This window comes from Zalophus californianus, chromosome 4 (genome assembly GCF_009762305.2).
Source record: "Zalophus californianus isolate mZalCal1 chromosome 4, mZalCal1.pri.v2, whole genome shotgun sequence".
Classification (NCBI taxonomy): Eukaryota; Metazoa; Chordata; class Mammalia; order Carnivora; family Otariidae; genus Zalophus; species Zalophus californianus.
Window position 1 is genome coordinate 189,804,378 of NC_045598.1, and position 15,331 is coordinate 189,819,708.

Genomic DNA, 15,331 nt, shown 5'->3' on the forward strand with positions numbered 1-15,331 from the left:
CACTGCAGCCTCGCTGTTGGGGCACAGCGGAAGAGATGGCCCAGCCTCTGCACCTCCCACCCTCTGGTCTCCAGCCAGTGGAAGCCCTTTGGGATCCTCAAGGGATCTCAGGACACAAACAGGGTGGAGAGTGGGTCTGGGCTGCGGACAATGTCCAGCGCGGTGCCAACCCCCTTCCACCTCCTCCTACAGAGGCTGCTGATGCTTTATTTCCCAGACTCCCTTGCAGCTAAAGCTCCATGGTGTGTGGGGATTAAGGAAGGTCACGAGGGTTAAGCCTGCACCCCAGCGTGCACTTGAACTGTGCCAGCCCTCCTCTGGCCTCCAGGGCACTTTCCAGAATGGTCTCCCCCTACCCCCCTGCCCCCTGCACCAAGGCACCTCTCATGTGTGGCCATTCAAGGCCTGTTGCCCCTGGGGGACCAGGAGCCCTGGGAGCAGAGCAGGGCCCAAGGGAGGCTGGCCCTCAAACTTGGCCCCCCCACTCACCCTTCTCTGCCCTCACTGCTTGCTCTGGCGCCTCGGCACCTCGCCCTGGGGTGGCTAAGAAATGGCCCCTGCCCTGGGCAGGCCCTGCCTTCCAGAAGTAGACAGAAAGACAAAGGGAGCGGTGGCGAGCAGCCTGGCAGGGCAGCCGGAGATTGGGATCTACCCGCCCCGGAGTACTTGCTGGCCCTGGGGAACCCGTCCCTATTGACAGTGGGTGGTGGAGCCTCCCCCTTGCCAGCCAAAGCTGTATAAAGCCACCCTGAGTCCAGCCCACCGCCACCCGCTGGTGACCATGAAGGCTGTCCTCCTCACCCTGCTGGCCATTGGTTTGGCCCTGCGGCCAGGTGAGACCTCCACCACCATGGCGCAGGGCCACGGGAACAGGGCTTGGGGGGACAGTCAGGGGAGACCAGAGGGGCACTCAGAGAGGGGACCACCCAGAAGGACAGAGAGAGGAGGTGGAGGTGGGGGCTGGGGGGAGGGAGTCAGGTGGGAGGTAAGGGAGGAAGCGGCAGGAAGAAGGGGCTTTGGTCCTTGCCCGTGTCACCCCCGGGGCAGCTCCAAGTGCAGCCAGGGTGCAGCAGGGCCTCACCCAGAGGCAGGCAGCGCAGGATGGCGTTCTCCTTTACCACCGTGGCACAGGGCCTGGCTCCTGGAGAGCCACCAGCCGGAGGGATACACGGGGAGCCTGCAGTGTTGGGGGAGGCACAGGGGCAAAAAGCCTCAAGGTAAGAAGTGCCACGGAGGCAAGGAGGGCAAAATGAAAGGGGGGAGCCTGGGGGTGTCCTGAGAGCACCTGGGGCCTCTCCCCAGGCCCAGCCCTGGGGTCCACTGTGGGCAGCAAGGACAGCAGACACCCAGACTGGGGTCCCGGGGAAAAGGTGCGGGCTTCGGCTGCTCTAGTCTGCACTCCAAGCCCAGCTCGGGCTCACCAAGTCTCTTAGAGCCTCAGCTTCCTCTTCTGGAAAGTGGGGGGTCATGACAATGACCCCCAAGGCTGCTGGGGGTCAGCTAGTGTGTGTGGTGACCAAGCACGGGACTAGCAGCATGGGGCCTGCTTACGCTCAGGTGACTTGATCCCATCCCATCATTGTTTTGACCAGAAGGGACCTTATCATGCCGGCTGGTGCCATTACCCCCGGGGAACAGAGCAGGGCCTGGCCAGGGGCCCACACAGGGTGTCCTGGCACTGGGAAGGCCTGGGCGGGGCTGGGAGGCTGGGTCGGGCTTGCACAGGCTTTTAGAGACAGTGATGGAAGGGCCTCGATGCCTGGTGGCAGGAGCAATTCTGGGAAGGGTCCTGTCCACCCTGGCCTCACCTGCCCAGTGCCCAGCTGGGCCGCCTGCCGAGTGGGGGGAGCCAGTTTGCAGTCACTCCCTTCTGTCTCAGACCGCAGGCATTTGACAGAGGGGTGGGCTGGGGCACTAACGGTGGGTTCCAGGGGCCGTGGCAGCAGGTGGGCAGAGAAGCGTTCCTGGTGGACTTTGATGAGTGGAGTGCCCTCCCTGGGCACTAGTGCTCCCCACTAACAGGGGGTCCCAGTTTGCAGTGGGCTCTTGCACACTCCCAGCAACCTGGAAGCTGTGACAGATGGGAAAACGAGTCTGCTTCCCCACTCTGAGCACCCCCCAGGCACCGCCCTACAGTGCTGCTTCCCCACTCTGAGCACCCCCCGGCACCGCCCTGCAGTGCTGCTTCCCCACTCTGAGCACCCCCCCCAGGCACCGCCCTGCAGTGCTGCTTCCCCACTCTGAGCACCCCCCCCCCGGCACCGGCCTGCAGTGCTGCTTCCCCACTCTGAGCACCCCCCAAGGCACCGCCCTGCAGTGCTGCTTCCCCACTCTGAGCACCCCCCCCAGGCACCGCCCTGCAGTGCTGCTTCCCCACTCTGAGCACCCCCCCCAGGCACCGCCCTGCAGTGCTGCTTCCCCACTCTGAGCACCCTCCCCAGGCACCACCCTGCAGTGCTTCTCCTGCAAGGCCCAGGTGAGCAACCACGATTGCCAGCATGTGCAGAACTGCACCAGCTCCGAGACCTAGTGCTGGACCGAGCGTAACCGTGAGTGGCCCTGCCGTCCCCACAGACCTCCCCGTGACCCTGCCCAGATTCCCCCAGGGCTGGATGGGGCTCTGCCCTGCCTCTTGCCATTCCCTTTGACTCCCTGCACCTTCCCACCCCCTGGTAGGGACTCAAAGAACCTTCTGTCCACCTGCCCACTTGTTCATCCATCCACTCACAGATACAGGTGCTCAGCTTCCCACCCATCCAACCCCCCCACCCATCCATCAGTCATTCATCCATCCCTGCATTCACCCATTCATTAGGCATTTTAAGTGCCCAGCAGAAGGTCTGGCTGCCTTGGGCACGTGGATGTGGATGAGCCCCTGCACTTGCCCTGACACTGCAGGCTTGAGGTCGTCACCCAGAGTGACTATAGACTGGTAGCTAGGGGACAGAGAGAGGGCCATGGGAGTGGGGACAAGGCCAGTGGGTGAGTGTCCAGGACCCAGACCCAGCTGAGCGTCCCGAGCCCCAGGTGCTGTTGGCATCGTGACAGCCATTAGCAAGGGCTGCCGCTCACACTGTGTGGAGGACTCGCGGAACTACTACACGGGACTCGCGGAACTACTACACGGACAAGAAGAACATCACGTGTTGCTCCACTGACCCGTGCAACGCCAACAGGGCCCACGCCCTGCAGCCAGCTGCTGTCACACTCACACTGCTCACCGCTCCCGGTGGCCTGCTGCTCCGGGGCCCCAGCAGGCTGTAGGATCCAGGAGGACCCCACTGTGACCCACACGGGCTCTCGGTGCCCAAGGGCCCCAGAGCACTCTTTGCACACACCTGGCCCAGTTGAGGCCCCTCCTAGACCCTAACTCAGGTGGCCCATGCCCCTCTGCCTTTCCCAGCCTGCCATGGCTCCCTCCAGAAGCCCTGCCCAGCTTCTGCTGCTCAGTAGGCTGGGTTCTATTGATGTGGCACTGTTCCAAGTCAATAGAACCCAGCCTGCACGCGGTCCATCCAACTCCCTTGTTGCAGCCTACTCCTTAACCCTTGCTCAGGCATCGCTTCCTCCAGGAAGCCTTCCCTGCCCCACCCCCTCCATCATCTGAGCCATGTTCCACCCATGGTGTCCCCTGCAACCAGCAAGGAGCAGGCACTCAGGAGGGCGCCATGAAGGCTGAGTAGAATTAGGGGCAGGGAATGTGAGGTCCCACAGGCCCAGAGATGAGGTGTGGAGGGGGGGTCCAGCTCCCCATAGCCATGGGGGTCCTGGGGCAGGAATCCCAGCACCCAGGAGGCCCTTAATAAAGTCCCCCTGACCTGGTGGCAGAGAGCTCTGTTCTTGCGTGTCCCCAGATGGAAGTCAGGGTTGGGGTGCAGGGCTGTGCTGGGCAGCCACACTGGAGTCCCAGGGTCGCCCCATCGGAAGGGTAGAGTTCCCTGCTCTGAGTGCTGATTCTCCCCACTCCCTTCCCAGCCCAGGCGCCCAGCTCCTGTGGAGGAGCTGTGGGCTCTGGCCTCTCCCACGATGCCCCTCTGGGGCCCAAGCCACACTCAGCACACAGACCTGGCTTGGCTCCAGTCCAGGGTCCAGGGTTCAGGGCTGGGCCTTTGTTTCCTGGGAGGGCACCCCAGAACTGGGCGGCCCTGGGCAGAGCATTAGGCCCATTAGGGTCTGAGCTGGGCTGGAGCTTGGAAACTGAGGACTGGTGGACACTCAGGACTGGGCTTCTGGTGGTACTTTGTGCCCTGAAGCTGTGGGGCCCAGACTCATCGACCCTGCCCGGGTGACCATAGAGGACACCGGGGACATCTGCCCAGAACAGACACCTACCATGTTCCAGGCACTGTTCCAGGCACACCAGAAACAGCAGTGGCCCGGGCTTGGATGGATTCTCCCCGACCTATCTTGATGCCCTAGAGCCACCCCAGATCACGGAGCTTACAGGACAATGGGGTTAGGTGAACAGGATAAACAGAGAAATATGTAGCATGTTAGCAGAAGAAGCTTGAAAAAGAATAAAGCACAGAGAGAGGATCACAAACAGCGGTGTGTGGCTGGAGGGCCTCTGGGGGGCCTGGAAGTCCAGAGGGACGGGCCACACAGTCCACTGAGCAGGGTAGGGAGCCTACAGTGGCCCACACGTCAGCCACACCCTTGGGCAAGGGTCCTCCTCCCTGGGGCTGAGACTCAGGGCGGTGAGGCAGTGCCCCAGACCCCCAGACCCTGTCCTGGGCTCCTGGGTTAGAAATACTTGGGCCCGGGTGAGGGGAGAGGGCAGGCAGGCCCTGTGATGTGGGAGGCCCAGCTGGCTTCTCCATGTCCTGGAACCAGGGGATCCTCTGACCTCCTGAGCTGTCCCCAAGTTCATGCAGCCTCAGGCTGAGAGCCTCAGGGGGGGCCAGCCTCCCCCGCCCTCCAGACAACAGAAGGAGGGGCAAGAGCCCCTCCCAACCCAGCAAGCTGGGGCAGTGGTCCTCCAGGACGGAGGGCCGATGGGGGCTCCTCCTCTTGGGGTGGGGACAGCAGGGGGGGGCCACCTGCAGGAGCAGCCCACTGGCCCAAGGCAGGGTGTGGGTGGGACCCTAATCTCCCTCTCCCCTCACCATCCCGTCCTTTACTACAGAAGGGCCAGGAAGAAGGGAGTGCGGGACTCAGACCCCCACACCCTAGACTAGTGTCTGCACCGTCTGCGGGACGCTTCCTGTGCAAGCACGCGCAGGTGCATGCCGCGGGTGTGCACACCTGGGCCACGGTACACGCTCCCCAGCAAACTGCTTTCTCAAACATGGATTTTTCCATATCGAGGAATAGAGACCCTCACGGTTCTATCCGGGGGCTGAGGTGCTCCCCTGGACAGACGAACTTGTGTTCGTTTTTAAGGGAACACCCGTGATTCCTTTACATTTGCGACTCCTCTCCTCCATCCCTGGCGTTATTTGCTCCCTTTGCAAAAGGACCAAGGATGGGAATGCTTGGGAATGAGTCTGAGATTACCAGGACCCGGGGGGTGGGGTTAATGAGGTTACAAAGTGGAACTGAAAAAGCCACAGGGGCCAGACCGTGATGCACCCTGAATCCACCGCAAAGGCACGGGGGCGGCCGCCCTGCCGAGGTGGGGTACCCCTGGATGTTCTGGAGATTCGGAGGGTCGATTTCCAGGGGAATCTTGAAGCAGTGCCGCTGGGGACCGCTGCGTCCGTTTCTCTTGCAAAGCCCTGCCACCTGGACCGGGAAGTGCGGGAGCCTCTGATTTTGCTCAGATCAGTGGCCGAATCTCCCAGGCCAGGCCGAGTCTTCAAGGGCCTGGGAGAGAGGCAGGAGGGGCTCGGGCTCCCAACCAGGCGGGGGTGGAAGGGGTGGGGGGAGACGCGGCCGATCCACCGGGACGCTTCTGCGCCTGCAGTGCGAGGCGCCACCGCCAGATGGCGCTGTGGCGCGGCGCAAGGCGGAAGGAAAAGTGGGGTGGGACGCGGGCCGACGTGGGGGAGGACGGACCACTGAGGGCGCGGGGGGGGGCGGGGCCCTGGCCTGCGGCACTGGCGGCCCCTGGCGCGTCCCTCCCCAGCCGGCCTCGCGAGGTGGTTCGCTCCGGCGGCGCGGCGCTCCCGGCGAGCGGGCAGGCGCGGTGCGGGCACCGGCACCGCCGAGACCAGGGCCGTGGCCTCCGCCGCCGCGCCCCGCGCCCCGCGCCCCGCGCCCGCCGCCGAGATGCTGGGGCTGCTCGTGGCGTCGCTGGTCGCGGCGCTCGCCTACTTCGCGCTGCTGGACGGTTGGTACCTGGTGCGCGTGCCGTGCGCCGTGCTGCGCGCGCGCCTGCTGCAGCCGCGCGTCCGCGACCTGCTGGCCGAGCAACGCTACGCGGGCCGCGTGCTGCCCTCGGACCTGGACCTGCTGCTGCACATGAACAACGCGCGCTACTTGCGCGAGGCCGACGTGGCGCGCGCGGCGCACCTGGCCCGCTGCGGGGTCCTGGGGGCGCTGCGCGCGCTCGGGGCCCAAGCCGTGCTGGCCGCCTCGTGTGCGCGCTATCGCCGCTCGCTGCGCTTGTTCGAGCCCTTCGAGGTGCGCACCCGCCTGCTGGGCTGGGACGACCGCGCCTTTTACGTGGAGGCGCGCTTCGTCAGCCTGCGCGATGGCTTCGTGTGCGCGCTGCTGCGCTCCCGCCAGCACGTGCTGGGCACCTCGCCGGAGCGCGTCGTGGAGCACCTGTGCAAGCGCCGGGTGAGCACCCTCTATCCCCGCGCCCCCCCCCCCACACACACACTCCCCGGACCCGGGTGCACGCCCCCCGCAGGGCCCTCAGGGCTCCTGGTCTCTGCCCCCTCCCCTAGGGAAGGCCAGCCGCCTGTGCCGCTTTGGGGTGCCCCTGTCCCTCTGAGTACCACTCCAGCCCTTTCCTTTGGATCCAGGGCCTCCCTTCACTAAAGCCCATTCTTCCCAGGAGCTCCCGGGGTCCCCGAATCAACTCCTCATGCACATTCTTAGCATGCTTCCCTCTGGTGGCGGCTTAACCTTGCCCCTCCGGACTCCATGCCATACCCTCCACCGTTCCCAGTACAGGGAACCCCAGACCAGATCCCTCCCAGGAGTCTGAGCCCTGGTGCTGCTGTGTGGCTTGGAGTGTGGAGCCACCCTCTCGGGTCCTTGGTTCTGAATATAAGGGATGGTGTCAATAAGAGGAGGTTACTGGGAATTTTCCCAAGGGCCTGAGGACACCCCACCCCTCCCCCTGTCGTTTTCACACAGTTTGGCTCACCGTCCCCTGGGTTTGGGGTGGGGAGATTGAGCCCCAGAGAGCTGCAAGCTTTTCTGCCTTTGCCAGTTGGGGAGAGTACCTGAGTGCCTGCTTAGGGCTGAGGGACCCTCCCCAGGGCCTGCTCTTTCCAGCACAGCCTGATACTGCAGCCTGGCAACAGGGGCCCTGGGGACAAGCTAGGGCACCGCCACGGTGATGGTTTCCAGGGCAGGCTCCAGCCTAAGGCAGGTTCCCAAAAATTTGCCTGGAGCCTCCATGCCAAAGCCAGGGTCTGCCCCAATCCCTAGGTGCCCTAAACCAGGACGCCACCCTCTCTGGCTTTGGACAGGTGCCTCCTGAGCAAGGAGGGACACAAGCTCACCTTAATTGTGAGAGGCCAACCTTTCCCCCATATCAGAGGTGGGGAAACTGAGGCTCAGGCAAGGGGAACTGCCCAAGGCTGTACCGTGGGCCATGGGCACAGCTCCCTGGTTTTTGTCTCTGTCTCTGAACACCCCCAAAGGTCCTGGTTGTCCCCCATGCCATAGGGACAGAGATGCTTCATGTGTCCCTTCATGTGGACATGTCCCGGGCCATGGAGGCTTTTATTCGAGGGACTGAGAGTAGAAACTAAAAGACAGAGGGAGCATTTCCTACAAGAGAGGGTGCCAGGTGGCCGGTGTAGGCTGGAAGGGGCTTTGGAGAGAGCTGGTAGCCCCGCTCAGCAGGCATACCCTGAGGACGCCTGGCCATGGATGGGAGGGCCAGGGCGTGGCTGGAGGGGCCCCGGTGCCTGGCCTAGCCTAGCGCCTGGGTCAGGGAAAGCCCCAGACAGAGTCTCGAGTTTAGTGCAGGGCAATCTGAGCCTAGTACCCAGAGATGCTACGTGCTGAAACTAGGGTGGCCTTGGAGCGAGAGCTGGCCTACAGCTGAGTCACTACAGCTGGTCACTATGGCTTGCTGGGAAGAGAGTGCTCCCGAAAGCCTGGCCTGGATGCTGAGCAGAGCTCACCTATCTGCAGGGAAGGCCAGGGCTGTGGCTCTGAGCCCTTCTGCCCCTGCTTCTCCCCTTGCTCCTGAGAACACCCACAGCCCATCTGCAAGGCCTCTGACCTCTCAGGCCGGACCCCGCATCATGTCTGCCTCCCCATCACAAAATGGTGGCTGAGTGTGCAGCAAGGCAGCGGTGTGGCTGAGTGGGCAGGGGTGGGGACGGGTAGTCAAGCCCAGGGCTGCGGGGCCAGCTTCTCCTGATCCACTCAAGAAGAGAGAGGCTCCAGGCAAGCCCCTGTCCAGCACTTTGCCAGCAGAGGCGCTCTGACAGCCGCCCCTCCGCCCCTCCACACCTCCACCCCTCCATTCCCCAGCTCCAGACTCCTGAAGCTCTCTAGGCCTCCCCTCTCCTGTCACCCCTCTCCAACCAGCTGGCCTCAGAGGCTCTTGCCTGGGTTCTGGGGACACACAGAGGGCTCAGGTGTGGCCCTGTTGGGGAGACGGGGCTGGTGAAGGAGGGTGGGGTCTTGAGCGCTAGCATGGGGGGAGTACAGGCGCTGAGGGCCTCCGGGAGGGTGCCTGGAAGAGAAGGAAGAGGGAACAGCATGAGCAGAGGCCCAGAGGTGTGAAGGCAGCACCCTGGTGTGGCGCCCCTCCTTACACCCCTGCTCATTGCCATTGGCAGTGGTACGGGTGGGAATGTCACCATCTCCCCCTGCAGGTGGAGGCCCCTGAGCTACCAGAAGACCTGCGGCACTGGGTGGCCTACAACGAGGCCAGCAGTCAGCTGCTCAGGGCTGAGAGCGGGCTCAGTGACGTCGTCAAGGACCAATGAGCACTGCGCCCTGCCTGCCGGCCTCACCCTGGGGGCACCTGCCCTCCCTTCCGGGCCTGCCGGGGGCAGAGAGTGCAGAATGGGCCCGCCGGGCTGGGCTGTCTCCCAGCTGGAGTGGCCTGCTGTTCGGCGGGCTTGGCCCACCCCCTCCCCACGCTCAGACCTTCCCTCCACCAGCCAGTTATCGACGCCCCCCCCCCCCAGCTGGGCTCCGGACAGCAGGGTGGGGGACCCACACACAGATGCCCTGACCCAGCTCTGCCCTCGGGGTGGAGATGATGAGGAAAAGGGGAGGCCCAGGGCCCTCAGCGTGTGGGCGCTGGGGGGCTGGGGGGCTGGGGCGCTGGGCCCCACCCTGCAAATGAAGCCACACTTCCACAGGCTCAAGTTGGGAGAGTGCTTGGACCAGAGGGGCCAGCTAAAGCCATCCTGAGCACCAGAGCCTGGAGTTCGATGGAGGTGAGGGGTGAAGCCAGAGCGGTCCTGGGGGCAGGGCTGGGGCCTGATTCTGGCCTGGTGAGGAGCTGTGAAGGTTCGGAACAGCATTTGGAGGCAGATCCCTGTGGCTGTGGGTGGGGGAGAGGCAGGCCCAGGCAGACTGACCAGAGGGCACGGGGGTTCCCCTGGGGTCGGGGAGGGCCTATGGCCAGAGGGTGGGCCAGGGCCAGTGCAGGTCAGATGGCACAGGGTCTCCTGGGGTGGTGGTGAGCTTCCTGTCCTACTTGGGGCCTGCTGCTGAGCAGGGAGCAGAGCAGAGAGCGGGATTCTGCCTCGGTGCCCTCTGCACCTTGCCCTCGCTTATCTGCACCCCGGGTGCTTCTAGGGCTGCCCTCTGTGACTGTGGGTAGGACCCCACCGTCTCTGGGCCTACAGCACCTCAGGTGTCTACCCTCCTGGGGTCGTCCTCAACATGTGCCCTGCTGGTGACTCTTCCCTTCCTATGCTGAGGGGCTGCCTCGCTCCCTGGGCTGGGGCCGAGGAAGGGTCTTCTGGGCTTTGCCTGATGCTGGGACACCTGCTGAGTTGCCTGCTCCTGCCTAATCGCTTGCCTTCCAGCTAGGGAGGCCTGGAGAGAAGCAGAAACTGGCCCAGACGGCAAGGCAGGGGTGGGCAGGGCAGGGAGCCTTAGCTCCCTGGCTGGCTGGGGACACAGGGGTCAAAGCCCTGGGGGTGGGATCGCTGCTTGCTCCCGTGTGTGGCTGTTCAGGACGAGGTGGCCACCTGCCTGTGCATCCGCCAGCCTGTGGTGTGCACCAGAGCCGTGGAGCCCCGGAACCACCTCCTTCACCCTGTCCGGGTGCCCCACCTCCCACTGGAGCTAGGAGCACAGCAACGCCCCGATCCCTTGCCTGCCCCCCATGCTGACATCTGCCTTACAGCCACAATGGGAAAGCTGCAATGTTTCTGTTTTATTTAAAGAAAGCCCAAGATTAAAGAGTTTTTAACGTCTCTGTGCTGGGGGAAGTCCTCATTTGTCAAGGCCTGGCCCCCCAGGGAAGCAGTGGGCCACTCACAGCTGTGTGTTCCCACAAGGGGGGCTGTCTAGGCTTCTCGGGTTCCTGTGAGCTTAGGGACCTGGTAGGCAGGGCAGGACTTGCTCCCATTTCACAGAACGTGGGACCGAGGCCAGAAAGGATTTGCCCCAAGCCCTGTGTAGGCCCTGCTGCTCTCCTTGTCCCCGGCCCCCGGGCCTTGCTGCCCCATCTGTGGGTGCCTGGTGTCCATTTCTGGTTTGGTCTTGGGATCCAGTCCCAGGATCCTCCGGAGGAGTTTGGGCGGTTAGGCCTCAGACTGGGATTACCGGGGTGAGCTTGTGGGGTGGCAGGTGGGGCAGAGGTCAGTGGACTGTAACGGGTCTGGGGTGGGGTCAGCATACGGGTTATTCTGCAAGCCCCTCAAAGAAGGTAGGTGGTGGAGGCTGCCAGGATATAAGGCAGGGGCTGATGGCGTGGGCCACGTTGTGCTCTGGCCACCTGCTCAGGAGGGCCCGGCTCTGCAGGCCTGGAAAAGAATGGGCGGTTGGAAAAGTTGGATTTGCAGCAAGCATTCGGTGATGGGGTAGCGATGTGGCAGTGATGTGGCCTGGCTGAGGTTGCATGGCAGGCCCGTGGTCTGCAGCCAGGGAGGTGGGCGGAAGCCTCACTCTTCCCACCTCCTAGGCAGGCCCGGGGGCCCTGGGCTGGCCACGCTGGGCCTCACACCTGCCCTGAGCAGCCGGCCCCCAGCCTGCAGGGGCGCTTGGATATCTACATGGAGTATCTGTCTCTTCGCCTAAGAGGTGTTCATGCAGGTCCTGTGGGGCACATACAGGCAGTGGGGGAGCTTGGGGATCACTGCAGCTGTCAGGGACAGATTCCCCAGAGGGCCTGGGGACAGGAAATGGTGTGCACACAGCGGGTCTGGGTCCCAGCAGGTGCATCAAGGGGTGGCAGCCAGTTGGCACCCTGGAGCAGGGCAGGGGCTGGGGGTCTATAGGAGGTGTTCAGGGTGGTCAGGGGCATCTGGGCTGAATGTGACTGTGTCCCACGGGGCACTGCAGTTTCTCTGTCCACTCAGGGGAGACACACCCCAGCCAGGTGGGAGCAGGGGGAGGGGAGGCTCTCTCGCTCTTTCTGTTTGGAGGCGGTCCAGCCACAGAGGGGCGGAAGGTCTTGCTGACTAGGGCACAGTGGGGTTTGAGCAGCCTCACCCATGCGCTTGTGAATGACCTCCCGTCCTTCTGCATTCTTTGTGACCCCACGAGCCAACTCCTCCATCCTAAGGCCCCAAGTGCCCCTGCTGGTGTGAGCAGCTCCGGTGTGCACTGCGGCCACCCCAGGGCCAGCCCTCCCAAGGCCCAGTCTGTGGCCTCCCCAGCTCCTGAGGGGGACACCGGGCTGTGCAGGGCTGGGAGGTGTTCTCAGGCCTGCAGACGTCAGGGGCTCTCCTTAGGCTCATGCCACTTGGCCAAGTTCGAGGTGGCAGCTCCCACCCTGGGAGGTCCCCGCAGCCCGTCGCTCAGGTGGTGATGGGCAGGGGCGCCCTCTGTTGGCCATGCCCATGCTGTGCGGAGGCCCCCAGGTGCATGGGGCCCCCCACCTGTTTTCCCCAGGAATGGGGCGGCTGCCCACCCCCTCTGCATCCTGGAAAAGCTCAAAGGCAATGCCCCTGTTGCCCCACTGGAAGCTGAAGCCAAGAGCTGCAGTGTGATACTGCTCAGTCCCCGTGTCTGAGGTGGTGGCCCTGGCCCCTTGCCTCCAAATCCAGGGCCCAGTAGAGGCTCTCTGGAAGGCCGGCCATATGCAGAACCTGGAAAGTGCCCAGCCCAGAGGGCACCGGTGGGCATTTGGGCCTGGAGCGGGGCAGTGGCATGCTGGGCTGACGCAGGCTCCAAGGCTGCCGGTGTGCTGGGTGCGGCTCCTGCCCTCCACCTCTCTCCAGGGCTGCACAGCCAGGTCACGACCAGGGCCAGCTGGGGAGCCTCGTGAGGGGAAAGCAGGAGCCTGAGGTTCAGCCCCCCAGGGCCACTGCTGCCCATCTGCTGGCTGGGAGTGCTGCTGCCGGCCCAGGGGGCCCAGAGCCCAGCCCTGGCCCTTGGTGTCTGGGATGAGCTGGGCTGTCCTTGCACACGGTTCCATGCACACGGTTTCCTCTCATTTCAACTGTCTCCAGGGCTAAGGACACAGTAGGTCCCTTGTCAGGGGAGGTGACCAAAGCCCGTGGAGGTGTGCAGGTGTCCACTGGCCCAGATGCGCCCCACCCCGCACGCTCCCGGGGAGACCCGGGCTGGGCGGGCAGGCTGCCTGCACGTCCACGGGCTCCCTTCCCAGCTTCCCCATGCTGGACCTGTGGAGCCGGACATGCCCACCCTTGACTCCAGCTTCCTTCCCACCTGGAGGGTGGGGGGTGGGGTGGGGGCAATGCCTCCAGGGGCTGAGGGTAGACTCTGGAAGTGGGGCCAGACTTCCCTTAGGCTAAGGAACTGGTCCTACTCTGAGGTGGTGTGGGACTGGTTTGCAGGAAGGCCGGCCCAGGATGCATTTCTCCCCCGGAGCCTCCATTTCCCCTTCTGTGAAATGAGTATGAGTGGCCCTGGGTGAGAAGGGGGGTCAGGTGTCCCGAATGGGCCTGGCTCAGCCCGGCACTCCTGAAGGCTGGCTCCATGGGCTCTTGGCAGCCAGGAAGGAAGGAGGTTGCCTCTGCCTCAGCTTTATTTATTCTCTGTAAGTGTGGGAGACAGAGAGTGCCCCTGTCAAGGCTCTGGGCCCTCGGGCTCCATGATTAACCTGAGGCTCAGGGAGCTCATGGAAGCACGTGGCTACGTAGAGATGGTCTCCGGTGGTGCCGGGCCCTTCAGGGAAGGAGGCGGCCGAGGAGTGTGGCCCCCAGTGGGGCAGGGCCCTGGCACCCAGCCTGGTGGCCTACATGGAGTTGCACAAGTCACGGAAGCAGCAGTAGACAGGGTGGGCGAGCCCCATGCTGTCGGGGTCAGTGGCTATGCAGGAGGTGCTGCAGGAGCGGATCACCATGGGTCTCTGGTTGAAGGGGTACTCTGCAGGGGTGGGCAAGTGTCAGAGCCGGCTCCTCCCCTGCACAGTGCCCTCCCCAGCTGCCCCAACCTCCAGGCACTCGATTTGGCCCTTCCTGACTGACTGCTCCAGTGAGGGCCGGTGACCCCCAGACTAATGGCTGGGCCTGGGAAGTCCTCCATGCTCCTCCCTCCAGGCCCCTTGCTAGGGGATGCAGTGCAGCCTTGGGGTGGGGTCCTGGAGCCTCAAGGCTGATGCAGCCCTTGTGCTGCACCCCAGAGCCAGTCTGTGGGACCTCCACCACTGCCCCCCACAGCCCTGAGGACCATTTGGGGAAGGTGACCACTGTGGACCCCCAGCCCACTGTGGGCTGGACTCACCTGACTCTATCTGCACCAGCATGGTCTTGCAGGCCGTGGCCTCTGGCTTGCAGTAAGAAATGTTCTTGCACAAAGAAATGGCTGTGGGCTGCTCACATGTGAAGCATTTGAAGGCCTCACCTGGGCGAGGGATGGGGCAAACCTCATCACCTGGCCTTGAGACCCATCTTGGAAGGCTGGAGCCAAGGCCCTTACGGTCTAGCCCCTGGGCATACCCCACCTGGAGTGTCTCCCTTCCCATCCCTGCTTGGGGGAGGTAGCTCGCCTCGCTGAGACCCTTCAAGGCCCAGGGCTCTGGCCAGCAGACTGGAGCCCTGCATTCCTCCCCTGAGCCTTGGTTTTCCTGCCTGGAAAATGGGGCCTTGAAGCCTGTCCCGATCGAAGGCTCTAGGGCCCAGGAGGCTCATTTAGGGCAAGGGAGATGAGCCTAGGGGGTGCCCAAGGAGGCCTTCTGCCCAAGTCCCAGAAGGGCTTTCCCCCGCCAAGGAGGTGGGCCAAGTGAGGCCTAGAGACATGTCCCTTGCGAGCCACACCACCGTCCCACTCACCGGCATGCAAGCTGGAGGCTGCGATGAGCAGCAGCGGGAGCACAGCCCTGCACCAGGCCATCTGCCGCACTCAGAAGCCGGGAGAGGCAGAGTCTGGGCCACCTCTGTGGACACTTATACCCTCCCCTCCCTGCGGTGCATGCCAGGGTGGCGGCAGAAGTGGTGTGTGAGTCAGCGGGGTGGCCCCGGGTAGAAGTGGGAGGTAGCGGGCGGGGCGGTGGGCAGGCGGGCCGCATCACTCACAGGCCCTCAGGGAGGGGGACCCCTCATTCCTCGAGCCTGCGTGGTGCCGGCCCACACAGACGCTACACGGGCACTGAGCCCCACTGGGGAGGCCCTGGCCTGGACTCAGGTCAGTCTCCTTCACACACAGGTGCCCGCCAGAACACAGGCCCGGAGGGGGGGTCAGGACAAGTGCAGAGGAGGGGGAGTGCCTGGTGAGGTGTGGGGTGGTACGGGCCCCCCGGGCTACTCTCGGGCTGATGGGTGTGGGGCTCCAGACAGGCCCCACCGTCACTTCTAGCCCCTTCCCTACAAATGACCTTGAGGCCAAGCCTGAGCTTCCCAGTTTAGGCCCCGGACAACAGGGTTCTGCCCACCCCCCACCTCCTGGCCTGACAGCCTTCTGTGACTTTGTTCACTGCCCACCTCCCATTGCAGGCTTTCCCATGCCCACACCTTTGTCTGTGCTCTGCCTCTCAGTGGACACCATCTCTGGTCTCCCATCCTAGCCTCAAATCTTCCCCATGCTATAAGGCCGAGTCCAGGTGCCCCTCACCCAGAGGCCTTCCTGGTGTTTTAGACTCTCTAGTTTCTCTGTCCTCTGACAG

At 64.0% G+C, this 15,331-nt stretch overlaps 3 protein-coding genes across 3 annotated transcripts; 2 read left to right on the plus strand and 1 right to left on the minus strand.

Annotated features, from left to right (window-relative positions):
• Nucleotides 1-781: 781 nt before the first annotated feature.
• PSCA (prostate stem cell antigen) lies at nucleotides 782-3,264 on the plus strand. The gene is given in 4 exon segments (XM_027573538.2): nucleotides 782-833; nucleotides 2,442-2,549; nucleotides 3,028-3,107; nucleotides 3,109-3,264. Coding segments are annotated over 4 exon segments (396 nt in total).
• Nucleotides 3,265-6,123: 2,859 nt separating this feature from the next.
• Nucleotides 6,124-10,508, plus strand: THEM6 (thioesterase superfamily member 6). The gene is made up of 2 exons (XM_027573276.2): nucleotides 6,124-6,723; nucleotides 8,952-10,508. The coding sequence occupies exons 1-2, from the start codon at nucleotides 6,211-6,213 to the stop codon at nucleotides 9,063-9,065; spliced, it is 627 nt and encodes a 208-aa protein (XP_027429077.1). The 5' UTR covers nucleotides 6,124-6,210; the 3' UTR covers nucleotides 9,066-10,508.
• A 2,957-nt stretch (nucleotides 10,509-13,465) lies between these two features.
• On the minus strand, nucleotides 13,466-14,562 carry SLURP1 (secreted LY6/PLAUR domain containing 1). Its single transcript, XM_027573566.2, has 3 exons — nucleotides 14,502-14,562; nucleotides 13,954-14,073; nucleotides 13,466-13,596 (listed from the first exon to the last, which is right to left on the minus strand). Exons 1-3 carry the CDS (start codon nucleotides 14,560-14,562, stop codon nucleotides 13,466-13,468), a joined length of 312 nt encoding a protein of 103 aa, XP_027429367.1.
• Between the last annotated feature and the right edge of the window lie 769 nt (nucleotides 14,563-15,331).

Excerpts from the sequence above, each read along its gene's own strand:
- THEM6 (XM_027573276.2), top strand. The coding sequence starts at position 6,211 with ATGCTGGGGCTGCTCGTGGCGTCGCTGGTCGCGGCGCTCGCCTACTTC. Across the intron at positions 6,724-8,951 it reads AGCACCTGTGCAAGCGCCGG|GTGGAGGCCCCTGAGCTACC; the intron begins GTGAGCACCCTC and ends CTCCCCCTGCAG.
- SLURP1 (XM_027573566.2), bottom strand. The coding sequence starts at position 14,562 with ATGGCCTGGTGCAGGGCTGTGCTCCCGCTGCTGCTCATCGCAGCCTCC. Across the intron at positions 14,074-14,501 it reads AGCCTCCAGCTTGCATGCCG|GTGAGGCCTTCAAATGCTTC; the intron begins GTGAGTGGGACG and ends TCCCTCGCCCAG. Across the intron at positions 13,597-13,953 it reads GCTGGTGCAGATAGAGTCAG|AGTACCCCTTCAACCAGAGA; the intron begins GTGAGTCCAGCC and ends CCACCCCTGCAG.